Below are 18,326 nucleotides of genomic sequence, written 5' to 3'. Positions count from 1 at the left end.
TTCCTCGTTTGGATCCAGCTGGAATGTTGAGGAGCAATTTGAAGAAGAAGATCTTTGCTTCACAGATAAGTGTTGACAAGGAACAACAGGGACTTTTCGATTTCACATCCTGGACGTGGACGGCGAGATAATGATGTCATTTAAAAGAACTGCGCATGCTCTAGGTTATCCAGCACGTCCAACGCCAGAATCGAAAACGTGTCTCCTACAGCATTTCACGTCCTCCTACAATGTAGATTCAGGACGGGGATGACATCATCGCCTGGCATGCCAATTGCCAGCCAGCGGGAGGGGACGGGGGCCGTCGTGAACGGCGTGCACTAAAAAGTGATAACACCATGGACGTAACGAGTGGACTGCAGCCATTCAGAACCGCTCTAGTACGAGAAAGACGTCTAAAAAGTCCCTACTTTTGGACAGTGTCATGATACACTTTTGGGGAGGGAAAGGGGAGGTAATGACATAACCCTTCTGATGATAACACATCATAACCTTTTCATAGTCCACTTATTATTTCTACATGTCAAATCCAGCACTTCTGAAAATCGAAAGGTGGCCTGACCCCTTTATAACAATGAACAATCGTATAATCATATGGCCTTGTTAACCCAAGTTACCTCTTCAGTGCAAGCATTGTTTTCTTGTTTGTTTGTTTATTTTGGTTGAATGAATCATTACTCCCACATTAATGCTTGGCTCCTACCTATATACGCTTGTACATATAGATTACAAGCAACAAAATGGGAATAAACATCTTGTTGACAAATATTTGTATCCAGCAGGATTCCAACCCAGGATCTCTTGTTTAACATCCAGAACCTCAACCACTCTCCAATGGTCCACTCTTAACTTTGAGAGGTGGATACATAAAATATGATCACAAAATACACTCTCAAAATAAGAACACCTTGCCCTTACAGAAGACTAGTTTGCTGTACTATGTATGTTGTGTACACCATCTTTAGCCCTTTGTGAGAAATCCTTGTCAAATGGAAAGAAACCCAATCTCCCGCTACCCGTGAGGTGGAGAATTCCACAAGCTGGTCACATCTATTTGCAACCTTTCACATCGATCAGTGTTCAAACACAAACAAACACTCAAAAACACATGCATACACACATACATATACAAACATACATACACACATACATACGTACATACACGCATACATCAATACATACATACATATATACACACATATATACATACATACATACATACATACATACATACATACATACATATAAAAATGCATTCATACACAAAAATATACACATCAAGGACAACATTTTGACCTTTTTCGGGACCAAGAATTTCTGGGTGCTTATTGTTTCTTCACAAGACTCTTAGCACTATGATTAAGACTAATCTCCTTGGTTATTTTCTAAACTATATAGCACTTCTTCACAAGCAGGCATACATGATTTCTACCTCACAGACACTTGCACTAAGACTAGCTTACCCATCCTTCTGACAGAATGAAACTCATAGCAACACCTTGATAAGATTGATAGCATGTGTCAGTAGTCTTTGGACAAGACATTTTAGTTTCCTTGCTGTAGTTTTGAGTTCACTGAGTAACGTTTCGAGAGTTCACCTTAAAGCCTAAAATGACAGAAATGTCAGGAACCTTGGGACTGCGGTTTGGACTTTGGGTACTTCCCTACTATATAAATACAGGCCTGGAAATTGTGTTCAGATTTGTATTATATATACACAAACAACTGCAGTAAAGAACCATTACAAAGTGTCACCACTGATTTGGCTGTGCAGTTGAGGTGAGGAATTTGAAGGGTGGGGGGATACCATATTCACTCTCATATTGTGCAAGTGGACATAAAGTTGTGAAGGATTTTGTTGAAGTTATGGATTGGTATGCTTCATATGACAGATGCCCAATTTTGTTTGACATAATTTCTTTGAATTATTCTTTCATTCTTCTCCCATGACCAAATTTTGGATCACTTATAGTAACACTTGCACCAATAGCTTCATAATTCTCTTGTTGCAAAAATATCTCAGTTTAATTTATTCTCTCTCAAGTTGGATCACTTGGCTCCTGTTCAGTGATGACTGCAAAATACTGGGCAAAGGTTGGCAAGCTAATCTTTGTGTGAATAGCTCTGCTCCTGATGCACAGTGATTCCGGTATCATAATAGGCTTTTACCGCTGTACAATCATAATGCTATAAACAGTGAATAAAATATTGCCATTATGATCACTGTGTTTTCTAAGACAACATAACTCCAAGAAATGCAAGATCACAAAAACCGAAATAACATGCAAGAAGTTTGCACCAGGTAATTTTGCACCTCAAAGATGGATAGAGGAGAAGTGGGGGGGGGGGTGGTAGTGGAGGGGGGCAGGGACAATCCACTGTTGGAGGGCGGGGTGGAATCTTTAGTGCATGCTTTTTCAAGTGGCAAAGCAAAAATGTATTTTCTAAACTTCAATTCCTTGTTTGCAGCATTGAGCTTCTCCTGGCTGAAAGAGGGATAAGAGAGAAGTGGGAGAAGATGGAAATAACAGACACACAACACTCACTTCACAAAGAATGCTTGCCTAAAACCTTTAACGACTCCTTGTGTTAACTCAATTTTTATTCCACACACTTGTCATCTTGAAAATGACATACAGTGGACAGAGTTGATCTCCAGGTACATGTATGCGGTGAAAGAGAGGGGGTTGGAGCAATCGGTTACGGGTGCAGACACATCCTCTTCTTGACGCAGAAGGACGGGGAGGGTAACAGACCTCACGGGAGGGATATGCGGCGGTAGGAGGGGGTACCAGGACAACTACTAGTACTCGCCACCTCTCGACTTACCCCGTACAGCACGAAGAATAGGAGGCAAGTGGACGTGACGCTAATGAAGGGCAAGAAGTAGTAGCCCCACGATGGGGATTCATAGGGTAAAAGAATCACCTTGAACCTGAGGAGGATGCAGGGGAGGACAGGACAACATGATATAAACAAAAATAATCATTCCAACTAAAAAATAAATGAATGAATAAATAAATAAAATATGCATGGATATCTGGATCTCTGGATCCCCCTGTAAAGGATCAATACATGGAAGGGGGAGGGGGTGGTTGAACCGTGTTGGGCTGCGACCAAGGAGACAGCCAAGTCCTGAGATTGACTGCAGCTGGAGTGATGGGTTCAAAGTGCAGAAACAGAAGACGAGATATCAAGCAACAGGTGTGTATTAAACGGGTCCAACGTTCAATGCCCAAGATTACCTGCGCTCTGTTTGACAGTATTGGCTGTAAGAGCTTCAATGACGTTCAGTGTTCAGTACCCAGGACAAATGTAAGGCACTCTTTCTGATGGTATGGGCTTCAATAGACTTCAAGCTTCTATAACTTCTCAAAAGTGCTTCACAGCCTGCTTCCCCCCCCCCCCCCCCCCCATGTCAGCAGACTGGTCCATTAGCAATAAAAACACAATTGTATAATAATCAGGCTTTCCAGTTCTCTTGCCAGCTTATAAAAAATGTCCAACTTTAAGAGAGCCTCCTGCAAAATCACGGACACTTGGCAGCTCTGCTCATGACAGCTGACTAATTCTACGAGGTGCTAAGAAAGCAATTTGCTATTTTTAGTCACAGATCTAACTGAAGCTACATATACGAGAATAGTATTTATTTAAAAAGACTTCTGTTTCTCCTTTCCTTTACTGCACACAATTTAGCTACGTCTACCCCCAACAAAGCAATACTTTAAAACCTCTGGCCTATTTCGGTAAGAGTCAATGAGCTTCGTCACAGACGCTAATTGAGTTGCACTCACGATTATCCCTCCCATCTCCACCCCGGTGACTCCTTTTCACCTGACCCGACCACCTCCAATGCAAGGGGCTGAATCACCCTCTGGTTTCAATACTGGCTACCACCAATTCGGTTCAAGTGGTGCTCTCTCCACTCCATTCGGAAGCCGAATTACAAAAGGTTTTCGTCGATTATTGGTTTTTGGTCATTCTTGTTGTCTTTTTGTTTTCATCTTCATTTGTCAAATGTAAAAATATCTACCTTTCTTTTCATACTATATGATAGATACCTTTCTTTTTACACTAGCAACTCCTGCACAGTTCAATGGTTCAAAGTTTTAGAAGAAAAAAGTAGCTTGCTCATGCAGTATATGATCAATTTTTTTCATTCAGATATCAAGCCAGACCAGTGCATCTGATTATACAACTGTATCTGATACCTCGCAATCAGTATACAATCTAAGAGTTTGTTATTACTGTTTTATTTCTACAATAAACATTCATTTTGAAGTTGAATTCCTGACCCTACAAAACACAATAGCATTGATTTCATGTTCAGAACATTTTTCAAGAGAGCAAAGTCTGACAAATCAGAAAGATGAGGCAAAAATCAATGCACACGATAAAGTCAATGCCCCAAACAGGCTGGTCTTATGACCCGTATCTTCTTTATGTTTTTTAATCATGCATTGTTTACTGTGTGTCAGCATAAACACTGTATAAACCTTCCCACCTTTGTACCATACTCAGCAATTTGAGATAATTCACACTTGGCTCGCATCCATGGATGCGGGCTGCAGACTGCAGCCACAGAACAGCTGAACGTGACTATTAAAACGCCATAAAGTCTGCGACCTACAACCAATACCGTCAAACCAGCCATGCAATCTGTTGTTTACTTTGCCTCACATGTCACGTAAGAAATGATAACGTGAAAAGACTACTGGCATGAAATCCCCACAACAAATCTCTCATTTACTTTTTGTGTACATTTTTATTACAGGGGTACAACTTTACTGTTGCCCCCCCCCCCCCCCCCCCCCCCACCAAACAACAAAACAAAACTGCATTACCCTTTGGATAGCAGTGGGGATAACATCTCAACAAACTTTTCGAACACCTGAATCTTTGGGTCTCTGTTACTGAGCCTCGAACGCATCATTTCCAGCTGCAAACCATCCGTAGTCTGTATTCGCGTAGAAGAAGACGGAGGGATATGTACGGGAGTCTGGGAGTTGGTTGGTGGAGTCAGGCGTTGTTGGGGGGGGGGGGAGCAGGAAGGGAAAGAAGGTGGGGGAGGGGGAGAAGTGTACAGGATACTCACCGCATAGAGGAGGAGAAATGCTACACAGGAGGTACTCATGCAAATAAATGGGAGCATGTAAAAGGTCCAGTGATAGTAGGCATATGGGTAGAGTGTCACAGACCACCTGTGATAGAATAGGCAAGTTAGAACACAGACGTGCAGTTATCTAGTACGCTACCCGTACGTACACGGTGCATTGAGTGTGAACACATCCAGGGCTCTATGTATGTGCAGGTGTTTTGCAGGTGACAACCCCAATAACCATTACGCAAGCATGTAGAGTTCCATGGTGAAGGAGGGTGTGGTCATGAATGAAATCAACTTAATAGCAAAGTTTGTATGTAGGCATGCACAAAGTTAGTCAACCGCTGTGCCAAGAATTCAAAGTAGAACACATAATCTAACACGTCTGATGGTATAGTCTCTTTTCTGTTTTTCTTCTTTTTCAAATGCATGATGTGATAACATGCCAGACATACTTTATGATATGCAAATTAGCTCACCATGCAAGTGATGCTAGCAGGCAAAACATGCACAAAATCAGTTATGTGCCGATCATAGTATGAAGGAGGGTGAGCGCAAACACACAAAGAAGAGACAAAAAAAAAAAGAAGAGGGAAGGAAAGTACTAAAAAGTAATGACTGAAACAGGAAATGGGTTTAGAACGGATAATTGTGGTGGTACTAATAATTCTGGATGTTTTAGAATTTTAGCATTAGGCAATCAAATGTCAGCTTTTTCTCAAATTATGGCAGACTTTAACATCAGCTGCCTACTAATCTTTGACCGTACACACAGAGTGACATGAGAGATGAGGAAGTATTCCTCTTTTTCCTTTTTTTTTTAAGTATCTAGAACTTGAGGAGGATGGGTCGTTAAATGTTTCTGGCTTCTTTTGGCTTCTACTACCATCACATCTAACCCAGCAAAGAATCATGTATGTGGTTTGGTGCTGTATCTTGTTATGATGTCTTTTGCGATTCATAGTGCTTTCAACTTTCATACAGTAAAAAAAAAAAAAAAAAAAAAAAAAAAAAAATGTCCTTTCACCTGCGCACTCTGTTGTGGGTAATTTAATATACAGTATCCCTGTTTGTTTCACTGTGCAAAATTTACAAAAGCTTTTAGATTCCCATGCTCATAACTGATTCATAACTGTTTATAATCGGAGTGTGTTTCTGATTTTGTGTAGATTTAATGAACTGAACAAGTACTGTCTCATCTTTCTCCAATAAAGGATACAGAGTAAGATTAAGAGATGCCAGGAATATAGTTTTAAACTGCTATTAAACTGTCACCTACTTTATTTAGCCAAAAGTCACAAGGCCCATATCACACGATGACTATAATTGGCTGAATAGATTAGGAATCCCAACACAACATATTCTCATCTTCAAAGGTTTTGAGGACACTGATGACCAGCCATATAACACATGCACACACACACACACACACACACACACACACATACCATTATAAACACACCACAAACAAACACATAATGCAAATGCACACATGATAAACACACACATACACACACACACACACACACACACACACACACACACACACACACACACAAACACATTACACTAAAACACACTGGTATCATGTAAGATGTACTTTGCACCTGCATGACAATGACCACTATATGAAGTTCTCAGTTCTCAGTTGGGTTGACTGTATTATCACAAAGGGTAACCTGTTGAGTTCTAGGCATTTCTAGATGTTGGTACTGACTGGATTTTTACAAGAACTGGAAGAACACACAACCTCTTTAGCTTTAGTATAGTACACAACTGCAATAACCAATTGCAAATAACCAGCAAGGAACACAAAGACTGATTATCTATGATTGGTAAATCATTGCAGGATAAGTGTCAAACATACACACAAACACCCACAGAAAAAACAAAGACACTAGAACTTAAAGGACAAGTTCACCTTCATAAACATAAGGATTGAGAAAATATAATTAGTAAAACACATCGGTGAAAGTTTGAGGAAAATTGGACAATCGATGCAAAAGTTATGAATTTTAAAAATTTTTGTGTTGGAACCGTTGGATGAGGAGACTACTACAGCTTGTGAGTCATATGCGTACAACAGTATAAAGAAAATATAAAAGAAAATTCAACATATTTTCACTTTTTTCGCATAATAAAAGAGCAATTGACTTGCCTCTTTCTAAAGGCAGGGGGAATAATATTACCCATAACATCTATCGGTAACGAGTCAGGGGAATGTGTACTTTTTTCAAAAGATGGAATTTTGTGAAATTCTCTTTATATTTTCCTTATATTGTTGTACGCATGTGACATCTAAGTTATTCATACACTGCAGTAGTCTTCTCATCCAGCGGGTACTGCACAAAAACTTCAAAAATTCATAACTTTTGAACGGATTGTCTGATTTTCCTCAAACTTTCAATGATGTGTTCTACTAATTTTGCTACATTCTCTCAATCCTTATGTTTATGAAGGTGAACTTGTCCTTTAAGATACCATTACATTTGTTTCCCACTTTTCTTCCTTTTTATGATGCTGCTCAGAAGCGATAACTGACCAATTCCTTGCCCGATAATGAAAAGCCAAAAGATCTCCTATTGTCTTAGTAACAGCTACAAAAACTGACCGATGTTGTCCATATCCATTTCATGCAAGCACCACAATTGTTTATTGGTGAAAAGAAAAATGAATAAACAAATAAATAAAATTCTTGGCACTAAGATTGAGCTTACAAGTATCAATCACACATGCACTATGATTAATGCATCATGCTGCTGCCTACTTGTATTCGGGGATGCTACAATAGTTTTCAGTTATTTTGAGGAGATACATGCACTATAAAAACACTCCATAATTATGGTATCTTAAATTACATCAGAGGTTTAAAAAAAGTAACATCTAAGTGAAGTTTGTGGTCTTCTTCATTGTCTCTGTTGAAAATTGGCCTTGATTAAGACTAACATATTCTAAGGGGGAGCAAAATTACGATTAGAAATAGAAGTTGGATATAGTTGATATCAAAGATAAGGAGACAGTGAGGGTGTTCGAACTTACCATGAAGCATAGCATTACGATGAAACATATCCCTACAATGCTTGCGAATGGGATGAGGTATATGTGATACGGAAAGGTGAAGCCAGGAGTCATGATAACCAAAAACCTAGGGGTGGGGAAGGGTGGGGAGATAGCCAGTAGAGTAGGGGGTAGAGAAAGGGATAAAGATGAGGCAAAGGATGGGTATACAGAAGGACAGGGTAGGGAGGGGTAAGGAAGTGGTAGGGAAGGGGTCGGCAAGGGGTAGGGAGGGATGGCAAAGGGGTAGGGACAGGGTAGGTAGGAGTAGAGAAGGGATAGGCAAGGGGTAGGGAGGTATAGGGAAGGGGATAGAAAGGGGTAGGGGAGGGATAGTGGAGGTATAGGGAATGGGTAGGGGTAGGGAAGGGGTTAAGGCGGGGGGGGGGAGGTAGGTTGTTAGGTGAGTAGGGTAGATGATGGGAAGGAAAGTACGTAGTGACATATGCAGTGATAAAACGAGCGGGGGGGGGGGGGGAGGGGTAGATAGACACAATGTGTACAATTATTTTGCATGTAACAGAAAGACCAAAGCAATGCACCAATATGATAAAATAAACAGATTAAAATGACAATTGAAAATAATCATAATATATTGCACAGTGAATTATTCAGCAAAATCAAAGACATTTTTACAAAAAAAAAGAAAGGAGAGATATTCAAAATAAATATAAATATAGCAAGGAAATCAAAAAAATTGCATGTCACCGTGGAGCATAACAATGATACATTCATGTGTAAACAGCACAGGACAATATCGGCAGAGCAGAGGCAATAAACGATACACAGATACCAAAGTATAGAGGTACAGTGCAAGATGAAAACATTGAAGTTTATAAGCGCATAAATTACATGACAGCAATACAACAACAAAAAAGTAAACACAAGTTATAATCACCATTATGGAGATAATGACATAAACGGAGATTTTGTCAGTAACAGTCAGATTTGAACATTTAAACAGAGAGAGAGGGGTTGAATGGATATAACATCATGCAAAGCACGGAGAATGGGGTCAGAAATGGAATAGTATGATGTCAGAATAGTTGTGGGGGGGGGGGGGCATGCACAGGATAAAGGCAGGTTGAGGAACATGGGTGGGAAAAGAAAGATGGAGAAAGAAAAAAAAATGATTATTGTAAATATCAAATGCAGGACACTGAAGTACACACACATTTAAACATCGGCTGCCAAAATGTATGGTCAAATTAACGTCCAATTACTTGGAAAAGAAAGTCTTGCGAGGTAAGTATGCTGCCACAACATTATGTGAAGAGATGAATCAACATATTCACAGTACAATACAGACATCTATTTGTGATATATGCCTAGCACAGGGGTATACATGCAAACAGATTTGTCAGGAATGAGCTGTATGTAATGACTTGACGACACATCTAAAAAAAAAAGAATATGACTGTAGATAACGACTGGCTAGGAGTAAGTTGACTCAAAGGAAAAGTTTTGCATGTGTGAAAAGAAACAGTCTATTAAAAACCGTTTGTCAAATGAAAACAAAGTTTTCCCACTGCACAACTATTAAATTCTGTTCTTGTTTAACACTCCTTGGTTTGTGGAGAATGCACTTGCAACTGATTGGCAATTTGGATATTAGGGGAACATCTTTATTGCTTGCCAAATCACAATGATAAAAAAAAATCAGAAGAACATGATACTCTTCGAGAGAAAGTCTGCATACCAACGAACATCATAAGTTTTGAAACCTCAACAAGTTTGAAAGTGTTATGAATAGGTTTTCATTGTTCAGCAAAAGGGCACATAGAAGAGATTGTGTCTTTCTTCAACCCCTCATAACAAAAAAAACCCCTCATTTTATGACACCTGTGGGCTTAACAAGAAACAAAACTGTGCACCGTATCATGATCACCTCCCCATTAGTGTGAGTGAGAATTTGATAAAGCATGATCGTAAGTAGAAAGTGTACAACCACAATATTATGCTATGAAGGTACAACATGTGAGCTATGTAGGCCAGGGCAGTTATGTACAACTCAACAGCACAGAGTGAGTAGGTAATATCTGGTGCAAATTTGCCAAGCAGTACATTGAAACTGGTAATGCCAATTATTACTGTGTGAGTGACTGTGGTTTTAATGGCAGCGGTGGTTACATTGTGCCAGTGCTGGCAATGGTAGCAGTGGTAGCAGTGGTAGCAGCAGTAATAGTGGTACTAGTGATGTGCAGACATACACAGTGTACATAAATAGCACTGGAAGATAAGGATACAGTGGTGTATATATGGTAGTGGTGGTGGTAGCCAAGGTGGCAGCTATAGCAGGAGGAAGAACGGATGTAGTAGTGGTGGTAGTAGTAGTAGTAGTAGTAGTAGTAGTAGCAGTACAGCTACAATGTAGTAGTAGTAGTAGTAGTAGTAGTAGTAGTAGCAGTACAGCTATAATGTAGTAGTAGTAGTAGTAGTAGTAGTAGTAGTAGTAGTAGTAGTAGTATAAGTAGTAGTAGTAGGTATGTAGTAGTAAAAGTAGTAGTAGGAGTAGTAGTAACAGTAGTAGTGAGTAGTAGAAGTACTATAAACAGTGGGAGGCAAATTGGTAATACAATGTAACATTTTCAGTAATGGAATTGGTAGTAGTATTAGTAGCCCGTGGTAGCAGATGTAGCAGTAGTAGTAGTGCCCCGTCTAGTAGTAGTAGTAGTAGTAGTAGTAGTAGTAGTAGTGGAGGCAGCAGTAGGTAGTAGGATGGTAGTAGTAGTAGTAGTGGTATTGGTAGCAGTAGTAGTAGTAGTAATACCAGTTGAAGTAATGGATATGTACATGTAGTAGTGGTAGAAGTAGTTGGGGTGGGAGGCAAATTAGTAATACTATCATAAGTAGTGGAATGGTTACTACAATTTTGTAGTAGTGATCCATGGTAACTGGGACAGTTGAATAGTGGTCATCTTCGTCAAAGGAGTGGTGGTCATGATCGCTTTGGTGTATGACATGTAGCTTTAGTGGACATGAATGCTGTCTCCTAGGCCTCTGTTGTCTTCATTCAAGGCACTTGGAGTTCACTGATCAAGTTTTTTGTTTGGTTTCGTATTTTGGCGGGGGGCACATTATTAGGAGTCTTCTAATGACACTAATTAGAAGCTTTAAAGCCCATACATCAAAAGACTTCTTCCAAAAGGACTCTGATTCACAATCATTAAGATTTTAGCCAAGACACAATAAACAGAAATCATGGTCTGAATAAATTTTTCTCTATGAAAAATCCTTTGATTAGTTCAAAACGACTCCACAAGCCTGAGAAAGGGACTATAACAGCAACTTTCAAATTGTCTCAATATCATATTGCTGCAATTGTGATACTGTAAGAATGAAAAAAAAAACACATAAAAGTAACATCTCATGAATGCATGAGTAGGAAATATGATTTCATTAATGTGTGATATGGACATGGCACTTCAAAGAAGATTAAATCATCATTTCAACACTGAATGCAAAAATACTGTAATCACTTATGCAGGGTGCTACAAATTTGCATAGCTGGCTGCTCTTGACAAATTTAATTTGCCATTAGACAAGCTTAACTGCACCAACTTCAGCCAGGTAAGGTAGGTTCTATTCAGTCTATATGTACACACATTGTACAGATCACAAAACAAGCATCTAATTTGAAAACAGAAAAAAAAAATAACAATCTGAAACATTTTCCTGAAAGTCAAACGGAAGTACAGGACTGTATCATATTGATTGTAAGTCAAGACTAAAAGTATACCACTTGAAGAGATTTAATTGATGTAACACTCATATCTTTATTTATTTATTTTTTGTGTGTGTGTGGTTCTTTTCTTCAATTAACAAATTGCCTGACCGGGTATATGAGGAAATACAGCTTTTGTAGCACCCTGTTTCAAAGCAGTAACTACATGTAAACCAATACCATATTTAATGGGAAAGTCTGAGAATTAATAATCTCGAAATAGCATTGTTTCATGATTCATCTGCTCAGTGACAAAAATATATTTAATAGAAGTTTAAGTATGCTGGCATGATATTCTTTGAATGCAAACTTGACTGCCAGGATCGGACAAGATGATCAACTCAGATTTAAAAATATTTTGTGACGATGGCCTGGCCACTTGCCTTGCTGATCACAGCTGAGAGGATCCCAGACCACAGTTTTCTGGTCAGGATTGTGCCTTTAATCTGCAAAATGTCTCACACGCCAACTTCAACTATAGAGCACCAAAGTAATGATGTCACAATCTTCTGTTATAGTTTGGGTTGGAACCAGGTGTGCATATGAACACTCAGCCAAGTGAGGCTGTTTACAGTCAGTTTTATAGCTATGACATCATCCGTTGGTACTCATGTATCTGTGCCTCATTCATCTATTTTGATTATTGTACGGTTATGTTTGGTTTTCCTGTTTTTTGTTTGTTTGTTTTCTGTGGGGGGGGGGGTGGAGAAAAGGGCGAATCAGTAGTCCCTAAGTGTGCCTGCCCAAAATTAAATCATCTTTTTATATACAGTAATGCCCTGAAATAATAAAGGACTAATGGTTCAATTCATTTTCATTTTCCTCTCATCTTAAGTATCATATTTTTGTTTTAATCGTTCAATCCTTCAAATTTACGAGAGCAGTATTTTGCTCATCAATCTTGTTATGCTAAAGCTAATCATTCTGTTCTAAGTTTTTTGTATATATACAGACACATGGTCTCATGTATTGTTTGTTGCTGTTCGACTAGTTTGAGACAAAATGTAGTTACTCTCGTGAAAAAAAAAGGCCAAAAATCTAGCAATGCATTTGGTGATTCAAACAGAGGGTAACTGCTGTGTGATTACACCCAAAACAGCATTGTGCTAGTCAAGAGATAATAGAGGGCAAATGTGATGCCTGCTGTAGCTGTAATAAGAACTTTGTAGTTAACATATGGCAGATGATACACAGCACTAACAAACCACTTGCCACGCTGGCAACCAACTTTTAAAACTTAGGGTTTGGGTTAGGCAGGTAAAATGAACAAATAGCTCGCCTCATAAAAGTTGGGGCCCTCTCCCCCTGAGTGCCCACTCAGACAAGCAGAAGAACTGTTTTGTTTTCTGTTGTAAGCTTCTTTGTTTTGTTTGTTTGTTTGTTTGTTTTTTAATTGGTTATATCCCTGTGGAGAGTAAGAGTATATAACTGCTTCAGAAATTGCTTTTACAGAATACCCCATCCCCCCCCCCCTCCCCCAGGTAATTCCAGAGGCAAGGGACAGAATATTTTCGACACAAGGGGTTAACTTTGTGTATGTCCCCATGCATAAGATGAGCACCAGGAGGTAGTCGATCCACAAACTTTGCATGCACTTAATGCCTTTTGGTTCTCAACTTCACATCCTGCAGGAAATTGCACAGTGAATATCATGCCAACTAATTAAAGGGAAAATACTAGGTTTCTGTACACCTCATACAGTGGCTACCTCCCACTTCACAGATCTATGACACAGTATATTTAATATGCCAGTCATACATTTTCTACAAAAAAAAATAATAATAACTTGGCACAGTAGGTCTCCTTTGTTTTTCAAGGATTTTTGAAGTCAAAAATCTCTATTAAAATTCTGGGTGCCACTGACTGAGGCTACAAAAAACCTTGATATGTCCCTTTGAAAGAAACTAATGCAACAGTATACCTCAAGCATACATGTATTTCCGTAGTCACAAAAAAAAAAAAAAAATCATAACAATAATAAAGAGAACAAGAGAGATAGGAAAGCAATGGATTTCTGTGAGAGGGCAATGGGCTGCTTTAAAGTTATCAGACAAAAGTTTACAAATTAGAGTTTGTTTGTTTTTTTAGAGGCCGGTCATTGAGGACGTTACAAAGTTTTCATGCAGATCATACCAATGTGTTCTTCTGACTACAAAAAGTATGTCCTAATATGGTGAATGATGATATCAACTAAAAAAAAAAAAAAAAAAAAAAAAAAAAAGTTTAGTTGATATGTACTGATATAGATTATAATATTATATCTGAACATTATACAGGTATACAAATCAAATCCCCTGTCTTTACCAAAAGTAGCCCATGTAGACGAGTTGATTTTCCTATAACATGCATAACCACCTACTGAAATATACTAGGGACTAGTCTTCAACAGATTTATAACTAGGTAGTGTGGCTTTAAAGGAAGTCATGTTTTCGCACACCATGCGGGAGTGATGAGCTCAAATTGTGACATCATAAAGGTCGCTGTCTCAGCACCATGCGCTATTGTGTCGGCCCTTAAAAAAGTTTGTCCTGGCACTGCTCTGCCAAGATAAGAGAAAGATATGAGCTACTCGCTCATCTCTGATCAGGTTACTCACCGCAACTTTGGCAGAATCTTGTCTTATTGTTCTTCCATTACAAGAAAAGAACCCACCCCCCCCCCCCCAAAAAAAAAAAGGATTTCAAACACCTACAGTAGTACATGAGTAAACAGTCCCATTTGGTTATACAGACTCCTCACTCAATCAAAATTCCCTTAGACTCCTCTTTTGTATATGTGAGTGTCATCAAAATGAATGTAACTGAAATAGCCATTATATCAGGTGACACCAAACGCTCATTTTTTAACTGCTTGCTTGGCATGTTGTATTGTTTTTGGGTTTGGTATTTTTAAATCACAGACTCAAATTCAAGAACAAAGACAGAGTTACTTAAAGGGACAGCACTTGGGAGACTGATCATCTATAGCTCAAAGCAAAAAATGAGCTTATGAAGAAACAAACTTTGTAAACTCACTATCATGTATGAATGAGTAATAAAACTTGTGAATTTATTTCTAATGAATACAAGATAGATAAATGGATTGATGATAATTACACATACATTAGAACAGAATAGAGATATTGACAATTACAGCTGTGTATGTATTATCACAGTTGGCCCATTCCTGCTATCAACAAAGAATTGCTGAGAAGAAACATTAAGAACTATGTTTGGTATCTCTCCAGAATGTTAAAAGTGCTCTTTACATGATCTCCCCCATATGCTCGGATTCTTGAATCCATTGCTTTCTCATCTCTTTCCCATCTCTTTAAACCGATGTGAACGATCCCGTCCTCAAGAACAGACTGGCTTACCCTGTAGTGTAGTTCATTGACATGAGTTCTTGGCCACTCGTCAGTCCAACAAAGACGGAGGGGATGAATACTTGTGGATCTGTTGTATGGTAACAGAGTGAGAGAGAGATAGGAGAGGGGGAAAAAAAGAAAAAAAAGAGGAGGAAAGAAGAAAGATTGATGGAGTAAGAGAAAGATAGAGAGAAAGAAAGCAAAAAGGTGACAAATGACATGAAAACAGCAGGAAATGAAATAAGAAAGATTGGTAAAGAACAGGTTAAGAGAAAATAAGGGATAGCAGGGTAGAGGGATGAAATGAGAAAAGAGATTAAACAAAGAATGAACTCCGCAATTTCTTGAGCAAAAATACACTGTGTGAGTCCATACAGCAAGACATCACAATCATTTACATAGTCAGGTTGCGAAAGCAATGGAGCATTTAATTCATTTCATTGTTTTATGGCGGTACGGCCTTCTACTCCTCAAAACTGGCAAAAGAAAAGATATCAACATGTATCACACATTGTATACAACAGCCAGAAAGATGGAAAAAAAAAATCTGTAGAGTAATATGCTCTTCTACAAGTTCTAGTATTGAGTCAGAGATACAGTATTTCCTGTTGATCCGAAGTTCAATGATATTATCAAAATCACATTGTGGGCGTACGGCAAAGTTTTGAAAAAAAAAAGAATAGTTAAACAAAACTATAACAGACTAATAAACAAAAGTTTAAAAAAAAGTGAACTTTCAAGAAGATATCTCCTGTTGTACATTATGCCCTGCTACTGTATTTCAGGGGAACTCAACTTCCTGTTCAAGTTGACTTCGACAAGAATAAGGATGATCAAACAAAATCATTAAGTTTTATGAAACTTATATCATTCATAAATCAACATGTAAGTGAAACAGTGTTGTAAGTCTCAATACAAATTATACAAATAAGATAAAATAAACACAAAAATGTATAAGGGCAATTCCATGGGAATGTGGACATGGCACTAAAATTTCAACTTTACCATATTGCAAAAGAATTACTCATTATGTATTACCCATATATTGAAGTTAAAGAAACTCAAAGAATTATATCAATCGGTCAAATATTTCCCGAGAAACAGCTACAAATGTTGAAGACAATTTTTCAGTCATCCAAATTGCTAAAATGCATGCTTAACTTGATATAATTCTTTTTAATAGAAAAATTCTGCTAGCACTTCAATTAATTTATTTTAAAAAAGCAAATTGGTTCTACTTCAGTCTCCCATGAGGAAATTTTTATGCCACCTTCAAAAAATTCTAATCACCACATGAAAGTTCAGCCCTTGAGCCATGTAACGCGAGTTACCGAAACAAGAAATATTTTTCATTCTGAAGGAAGCAGTGGAGGTAATTTGTTGGGAATCATAATTTTCTAAAGTCATCACACCCTGATACTGTACACAGGATGTTGACTTGAATAAACACTGTTATCACATTAAAAAATGTCAATGAAAAGTGTAACGCGAGTTACCATGTAACGCGAGTTACCGGCATGTAACGCGAGTTACCAACTATAAACACAAGTTTCCCCCAACATAAGCAAATTTTAGCACTTAATTGAGCTAGATTGTGGTGAAAACAATCAAATGCAGTGCTATACACACTATGCTGGACTGAAACAAAGGAGGGCAGCCTAATAAACTGTGATTAGCATCAAGGCCACTGATCACATGCCACATTGAAGAGTCTAGCCTGGCTTTCACTGCATACTGTACATGTATCCAGCAGTGAATGAGACCATTAGATTTATCTTTTGAATTTCCTGCATCAGTATTACAGAATTTTTATTACAGAATGCTATAAAGCACAGCAAGTGTTGGTTCTAATCCTTGTTCGGTGGTCTACTGAAGATGACACCTGTCCGGAGATCAGGAGGTTGTGGGTTCGAATCCTGCTCAAGAATGTATGCCCATGATTTTTTATCATGGCTACTAATAAAACACTGATCAATTCAGTGAGCTTATTAACGTTGATATAGGGCAATTTGTCAATCAGTTGCAATGAAAACATCTCAACGGAAGAATTTCATGAATTTGAATAATTACGCAGTACCCACTGCATGTTATAAGGATTAGAACCAGCACTTGCTGTCGGGCGAAAGCATGGTGGTCTAGTGGAGATGACACCTGTCCGGTGATCAGGAGGTCGTAAGTTTGAATACTGCTTGAGTATGTACGCCCATGACTTTTTTATCATGGCTACTACTAAAACACTGATCAATTCAGTGCTTATTTACGTCGATGTAGGGTAATAAGCCAGTTCGTATACACTGTAGCTCATGTACACATTGGTACAAATGACCTTTCTTTTTTTCTCAGTTGGTTCGGCACTTCACTTGTTTTCAAAGCAGCATAATGCATAAGCTTGCATGACATAACAATTTATGGAACTTCTGTTCAAAAAAAGAATGAACTTGCATTTAGATCAGGGGATCAGAATACTCCCATCAGTTTATAATTTAGCAGGCATCCATTTCATTGTTTTGTATTGAATGCAGTAACAGCTTATTTCCGTTTATATTGCAAAATACCATTCTTGCTGTCAGGTGGATGTGCTGGCAAGCATCATTTACATAAGGATCGCATGAATAATCATCGCATCACAGATGCTTATGTCAGTGAATTTACAAACCAAAATGCCTGTTCGTACAAATGATCTTTTTTTTGTTCATGCACAAAGTGGAATTACGAACTGGTCTTTTTGTCAATCAGTTGCACAGAAATGTACTAGTTTTCACTCCTCACAAAGATAGGATTTGAATTTTTGAAAGATTGTAAGCTGTTTCGTAAACTTGTATATTATAGGGTTTGATACTTTTATGTTTTGTTTTAAAAAGACTTTCAACATTTTTCATCTTTACACTCTGAAACTTACAATGTAATAATACACCTATATCATCTAGTATATATTCAAACATATTCAAGGTCTCTATGAGGAGTGAAGCTCTTATTAGTCTTAAACACACTCTTCTATTGGGTTTATTAGTAAAATATTTGTTTAACATTTATTCTTTTTACTATCTACACAAATAAGCATCTCTCAGATTATTCAACACAAGATTAAGTGCCATCA

General features: G+C 38.2%; 1 protein-coding gene across 2 annotated transcripts in view; it reads right to left on the bottom strand.

Moving 5' to 3' along the window:
* LOC139723876 (E3 ubiquitin-protein ligase RNF13-like) overlaps positions 1-18,326 on the bottom strand; it is an 84,399-nt gene that overhangs the window by 13,984 nt on the left and 52,089 nt on the right. Inside the window, exons 6-7 of one of the 2 annotated variants that reach the window (XM_071635083.1) lie at positions 15,239-15,317; positions 2,830-2,935 (exon numbers count right to left, since the gene is read on the bottom strand). In XM_071635083.1, coding sequence (XP_071491184.1) covers positions 2,830-2,935; positions 15,239-15,317 — 185 coding nt within the window. The remainder of the gene's footprint in view (positions 1-2,829; positions 2,936-15,238; positions 15,318-18,326) is intronic. The other variant, XM_071635084.1, reaches the window with a different exon arrangement.

The sequence above is a fragment of the Diadema antillarum genome, unplaced genomic scaffold (genome assembly GCF_040938485.1).
Source record: "Diadema antillarum isolate AM-2024a unplaced genomic scaffold, OU_Dant_1.0 scf00000201, whole genome shotgun sequence".
NCBI lineage: Eukaryota > Metazoa > Echinodermata > Echinoidea > Diadematoida > Diadematidae > Diadema > Diadema antillarum.
This window is presented reverse-complemented; position numbering and strand designations above follow the sequence as displayed.